This window comes from Chanodichthys erythropterus, chromosome 18, assembly GCF_024489055.1.
Source record: "Chanodichthys erythropterus isolate Z2021 chromosome 18, ASM2448905v1, whole genome shotgun sequence".
In the NCBI taxonomy this organism is placed as follows: domain Eukaryota; kingdom Metazoa; phylum Chordata; class Actinopteri; order Cypriniformes; family Xenocyprididae; genus Chanodichthys; species Chanodichthys erythropterus.
In genome coordinates, this window is record NC_090238.1 from 21,648,236 (window position 1) to 21,655,475 (window position 7,240).

Sequence of the window (7,240 nt, forward strand, 5' to 3'; positions counted from 1 at the left end):
CTTGAGCAATTTGAGCTACAGTAGCTCGTCTGTTGGATCGGACCACACAGGCCAGCCTTCGCTACCCACGTGCATCAATGAGCCTTGGCCGCCCATGACCCTGTCGCTGGTTCACCACTGTTCCTTCCTTGGACCACTTTTGATAGATACTGACTATTGCAGACCAGGAACACCCTACAAGAGCTGCAGTTTTGGAGATGCTCTGAACCAGTTGTCTGGCATCACAATTTGGCCTGTCAAACTCGCTCAAATCCTTATGCTTGCCCATGTTTCCTGCTTCTAACACATCAACTTTGAGGACAAAATGTTCACTTGCTGCCTAATATAGCCCACCCACTAACAGGTGTCGTGATGAAGAGATAATAGTGTTATTCACTTCACCTGTCAGGGGTCATAATGTTATGCCTGATCGGTGTATATCCGAGTGAATGGCTTCTCAAACAAGATAAAAATTTAGGGCATGTCTTGATCTTTTTTGCACTGACAAATCATCTATGATAAATGATGAAATATTCCATTTTGTATTTATGGTGAGACATTAATTAAAGTGGTGCCCTACATGTCAACACGCAACCATACACACGTGCACTCACGCAGACACGGGCACATGGCATGCACAAATTCACATACAAATTCATGTACACAAAGTGACAGGAAATTCTTCTGACATATCTTGCAGCCAAGCAAACAAGAGCCAAATGCATCAAGCTTGGCTCTCCCCTCAAACTCAGTCTCTATTTTCGTATTCAAAAGTGGAGCCAAGTCACAGCATAGTCTCTTATTCTTATTAGTAATACTAAATTCATTATTATTGATATGGCACATTTAAAAACATGCTAAAAAAATGTGGTTTGTGTTAACAACTCAATATAACCTTCAAGTATCTATAATAAACATGTTTGTGAAAACATTACATCAAGCTAATTTTTAAACTGCACTCTCAAAACATTGCAAACTTTAAAAGAATTCACCAGAAACATGATTATCTGTTCAATTTAGAGCATGCAAACCCTGTGCAGATGTATACTGGAAACGATTTGGCTTTAACAATAAATATATCCTATTTCTCCCCAAGGTAGCTTAAATCAATACTTTACCAAAGCTTTGATTAAAAGTCGCAAGGTGCTAGACCTCAAATCTCTCCTTCACCCTCTATTTCTCTTTATGTCTGCCTCTAGCTATTCCATTTGCTGTTAAGAGCTGCTCTCAGTTAATCAGATTATTTTTTACCCTGTCTAGAAATTATTTGATATTAATCAAATATTTGATTGGCAGAGATTATAATTTAAAATTCCAGTTTTCATAAAAATCTTTAGTGTGTCTCTCAGCATGTTAAATGGTGAGGACAAAATGTCCTCAGCCAAACTCAGGCAGTACATTAACATGTGCCTGATATTCATATCTTAATAAGCCTAATGTCCTTTTCATTACACAATTAATTCTGGCCCATATACATGTGTTTAGTGTACTCCTGACACTTATTTACCTACTTAGAATAAAGACATTTCTAAACTGTGTAAATATGTCAATATTATATCAAAGTCTGAGACATATAGTTCAACAAACCACCAATTTACAAAATTAAATGTGTTACACATCGTGTTTCTAAATGCATAAAAAGTGACTATATTGCACTTTTCACAGATCTTTTAGGGTGAATGAAGCTCTGTGCGCGAGCGAAACATAACATTGCACCAGGAGACCCGGGATTTTGCCTCATCGTGACGTGAAAGAGTTCCCTTCGACAAATATAACACTTTCTAAATTTAGTCTCCTCAAAATATCAATTCCCTGACGATTACTTTGACGCTAGTCACGTGTTAGCATTTCGTGAGTGTGAGTGTTGGGGGGTGGGGGTGACATTTTGACATATAAAACTGCTTCAAGGGCGAATTCTGCATTAGAAGCGCGCGCAAAACCGAGCTGCGCAACTGCGCGAGGCATTCATTTAGGGTTGCGAGGGAGCGCGGATTAATCGTCCAGTCTTGAGATTGAGTCGCGAATCAACTGCCTGGATGGATTATGCCAACTCTTCGCGGAATAAACGGAGGTCAGAGTCATGGAGAGCAGTGCATCGACCACCCGTGCACCGCTGGATATCACGTCCAGGGATCTACAAGTTGTACTGATGCAATTTAGATCCCCGTCATGAACTGTCCAGGAGTCGCGGTTCAAAGTTGGGGGCTTTAAGAGCGGGGAACACCATGCACACCGCAGAGCTCGCGCTCTCTGTCCTACTTGTCGTGATCATCGTAGTGTCGCTGCTGTCCAACGTGCTGGTGCTGATCTGCTTCCTGTACAATGCAGAAATTCGCAAGCAGGTTCCTGGCTTGTTTATACTCAATTTAACGTTCTGCGACCTGCTTCTGTCCGCCTCCAGCATGCCGCTGACTCTTTTCGGTGTGTTGAGTAAAGGGCATCCCGGAGGACAGGCTTTCTGTCAGGTAGTTGGGTTTCTGGACACTTTCCTGACTACCAACTCCATGCTGAGTATGGCAGCGCTCAGCATCGATCGGTGGGTTGCTGTGGTGTTTCCTCTGAGTTATCATTCCAGGATCCGTCACCGGGACGCTGTGATCGCTCTGGCTTACACGTGGGTGCACTCCTTGTCCTTTTCAGTGGTTGCCGCGTGCCTCTCCTGGGTGGGCTACCATCAGCTGTACGCTTCGTGCACACTCTGTAACGGCAGGGCGGTCCATGCCAAGACCCAGTTCGTGATATACACACTGGTGCTGCACGCGCTCACGTTCCTGCTGGTGTCAGTGGTGCTCTGCGTCACGTACCTGAAAGTGCTCAAAGTAGCGCGCTTTCACTGCAAACGCATAGACGTGATCACCATGCAAACGCTCGTACTGCTAGTGGACATTCACCCGAGGTAAGCATGAGGGAGAATATTCTTTTTTTTTACGGTTAAAAAGGTAAATAAACTGCCAGGGGTGGTTTCCAGAACTTTACCGTAAAATACAAAGACGATTATATACAAGTATATCAGTGACGGCCCATTTTACATAGGCTACACTGAAATTGTCAATTGCAACAAATATAGTCAGTAATAACTTAGTAGGTTACAGAGCATTATGTTACCAACACAAAAACAAGCTAATATGGCTTATACAGAATTCTGGGAATCCCCCTTTCCCCACATTACCATATTGGGTTCTGTTGTTGTTTTACAGTGATATACTTTGATTCTTTTACTTTTGATTTTAAGTGTTTGCACATATAAATGTTAAATCACATATTCAGTACTCACGTTTAAATCGAGTCCAGAGAAACTCTTTTGAGTTGCTGGGTTTCAGCACCACAGTTTTGGTCCAGAGGAATTTAACATGCTGAGTCTTATATAATTGTTCTAAGTGAACTAAGTGAACACATGTATTTTACCTTTTGGATATGCCATTGAAACAAACTACATATTTAAAAAAAAAATAATAATAGTAAAATTGTAATGGGTGGGAAACTATGAAGTAGAAGACTCACAAATCTGAAAACTGCCACTTTACGTGTCCTGTGATTTATATGCGATTATATTGATCTTTGAAAAAAAGAATATTTTAATGGATTTAAACTGAAATTAAACGTCTCAGGTCATGTGACTTCACAGTAAACCCCTCAAACGAACCGTGATCAAACATTTCTGCTTTTAAATCAATCAACAATCTTAAATAATACAGCATGGCACATATTTGTATTGCACTACCAAATAATGAGGCTGAAAAAGTTGGTGGCTGATGTAAACACACCTCTCTGGTGTGCCAACAGATATCAAGACACATTTGTGCTTGTCAGAGAGTGAAGATCATCATCTCATTGCCCAGAGCACTGGATGATTTTCAGTGGCAATGTGTTGACAACAATAACTTGTTAACCAACAATGATGAATTAGAATAGTCCTTCATACGCACCATAAGCACATGTAATAAGCACATCTGCTGTTCAGACAGGGGATGTACCAGAGCACTCCACACATTCAAACAGATAAGAAAATGACTGCCAGCTGTTGGCTCTTTTGGGATTCATGTAAAAAAAAAAAAACCTATAGCTTTTTATAGACTGATATATCAGTCAGCCTAACACATCACACTTCTGTGTAACACAACCGACCATGTCAGCAAGTGTTAAATAATCCAGTGCAGGTGTGACATAGTTAATCTGACATTTCAATGATTCACTGAAACAGCCTGGGCAAACATCTTCACTCTGTGGGAACACCTGTTATGTCTCTTGAATATTTTGCCAGAAGGTTCCCAATGATGTCAGTGGTGAAGTATGCAATTTCATCTGGTCCATAAAGGGCCCAGTTTTAGATCATATCTATTTGAAGCATCTCATCTCATTTCATATGCAAAACAGTATAATACACAGTGCGAGTGAAAGAAATCATCTAAATGGAGGTCTTTTGTCCAGTGTTCGTCAGCGCTGTCTGGAGGAGCAAAAAAGGAGGAGACAGAGAGCCACCCGCAAAATTAGTACCTTCATCGGAACCTTTGTCGTCTGTTTCACCCCTTATGTCATCACCAGGTGAGCCATCTGCTTTTCTTCCTGGGCTCCTAGAGACTTAGCATCTGTGAAGTCATGCTGTTATTATAGTGTTATTGTGACGACCAGGTTGAGATCCCTGAATGTAATTAACACTGCATGCTTGATTTAATACTCTGGAGGACACTGTGGATTGTTTAAGGGAGACCGAGGGCAGTTAAATAAAAGACAGTAAAATAATCATTTAAACACACACACATACATACATACATACATACATGCATACATACATAATAATATATATATATATATACACACAGGGCCTAAAACTAACTTTTTGCCACACCTGCTGATGGCTGGTGACTTAAGGGTTAGTTCACCCAAAAAAGAAAATTCTGTCATTAATTACCCTCATGTCGTTCCAAACTTGTAAGACCTTCGTTTACAAATTAAGATATTTTTGATAAAATCCGGTGGCTCAGTGAGGCCTGCATTGATGGCAAGATAATTAAAACTTTCAATGCCCAGAAAGCTACTAAAGACATATTTAAAACAGTTCATGTTTTACAGTGGTTCAACCTTTATGCCATGAAGTGACGAGAATACTTTTTGTGCGCCAAAAAAAACAAAATAACGACTTTATTCAACAATATCTAGTGATGGCCGATTTCAAAACACTGCTTTATGAAGCTTCGAAGCTTTACGTATCTTTTGTTTCAAATCAGTGGTTCGGAGCATGTATAAAACTGCCAAAGTCACGTAATTTCAGTAAACAAGACTTTGTTACGTCATAATTGTTTCGCGATGTTTCAAAATTTCAGTGGTTCACGTTACTTTGGGATTTTGATACACGCTCCGAACCACTGATTCAAAACTATTTTTTTTAAAAGCCATGAAATAAAAACAGGCAGCTATGCGAAAATTTACAATCCTCTATTCCAATTTCGATGCCATGGCCAAAACTACTAGCTTAACTAAAATAATTTTAATAGCCTATTTTTTTAAAGACAAGTAAACAGTAATAAAATAAGATCAAATTATCAAATTACAAGCAATAGCACAAATAAATACAATGCAACAAAGATACAAATGAAATAAACAGTGCTTTCAGGCAGGTCTAACAGTAGTTTTCATGTACAGCATATGGAGACCGCAGCAGGATTATTTAGGATGCTGTCACTTTAAGAGTGAATGCACACATAGATCATGCCTTTTCTCAACTGAAGACATACGTGGATATGTTTACTAGGATACTCACTGAGACGGTATTTTTTGACAATTATGTGTGAATTTGTCCGTTCAAGCACAGGAAGGCATGAAGAGAGCTCAACTTAGTATTTGCAAGCTGTCTGAAGACGCGATTCAAATGTTTTGGATGTTGAACTTCCCACAGCGCACCATTTCACATGTTCTAGCGCTTCAATATTGACATTAGAAAGGCTTAAATTTTCATGATGATGCAGAATTGACCCGTCAACTGCCCCGTGTGTCGTTCACATTTGTTCACATTCCTCATAACATTGCATTGTTAGAATTCATAAAAATGTTACCGGCCATCTGGCAACTGACAGAGTTTCATATATTCGCCAGCACCGATTTTTACTCGCATTTGATGCTTGGTGAGTGTTAATTATAGGCCGTGTATATATATTAAAATGTATTAAACTACATTTAATGGATGGATGGATGGATGGTTATTTGAAAAATTCTCATAAACCGGTCTCCCCTACAACATCCTACAATTTATGAAAAGTGATGCCTGTAGTTCTAGTTCTACTGTCACTGGTCATATATGTCCACCTGACTGAATGAAGAAGGCCCCCCTGATTAGGCTTGTTACATAACCTTGGTGAGCTCAGAGAAGATGAAAGGATGAACCGTCTTGTGTATCCCTGACTCTGACGGGCTTTGAGAAAGAAAAGCTGCAGCAAAACACAAATTAAGAGCAATTGTTAGTGTCCTTCAGTCCACAAATGATCCTTTACATAACCAAACTGAAAACAGAAATTATTCTGCATTCACTACCTCTTATAAAACAAATATATATCCTTCTATATTGCAAAGAAAATACTGAAAATCTGGTAACTGCAGAGTAAACAATCAGGTCTTCGGACTTTGCACCATGTCTTGCTTATATCTGTGTCATATCTTTAGGATTGTGGAGCTGTTTGTGACCGAGCCATTTAATCCATACTGGGGCGTGCTGTGTAAGAGTCTGGCGTACAGCAAAGCTGCATGCGATCCTTTCGTCTACTCTCTTCTGCGACACCAGTATCGGAAGACCTGCAGTGACATCATCAATCGACTCATGAAGCGCAGTTCCCTGAATGACTCCAGGCATCAGCAGGAGAATGGAGAGATTGGGAGAGCTAAGGAAACCGTAAAAGATGGGGAAGTCAAAGTCAGACCTACAGACTGAGGACTCCTGTTGCTATAGAGATGAACAATCACAAAGGTAGAGCTTCGACTCTGGGAGGAGAGAAAACAATGAAAGTAGAAGAGACAGCGGGATATCAGGCTCTGCATTACTCAACTCAAAAAGAATTCAAGATGTTACTGTAGCAAGAGATTTTAGTAGCAAAAGAGATTTAAAAAAAATATATATATATATTCTTTTTTTCTTTCTTTCATCCATTCTGAAGTCAAACTACTGTAAAGCTGCAATCCACGAGAGCTGCTAGTTAGCCAACATTCAAAGAGAATCCGTTGGACTTATTATTTATCGTGGTCTGATTTGTCTCTTATGTTATAGTGATAAAGT

At 39.8% G+C, this 7,240-nt stretch overlaps 1 protein-coding gene across 1 annotated transcript; it reads left to right on the top strand.

Moving 5' to 3' along the window:
* The first annotated feature begins 2,204 nt into the window (after nucleotides 1-2,204).
* gpr26 (G protein-coupled receptor 26) lies at nucleotides 2,205-6,898 on the top strand. The gene is made up of 3 exons (XM_067368270.1): nucleotides 2,205-2,875; nucleotides 4,408-4,521; nucleotides 6,634-6,898. Exons 1-3 carry the CDS (start codon nucleotides 2,205-2,207, stop codon nucleotides 6,896-6,898), a joined length of 1,050 nt encoding a protein of 349 aa, XP_067224371.1.
* Nucleotides 6,899-7,240: the final 342 nt, after the last annotated feature.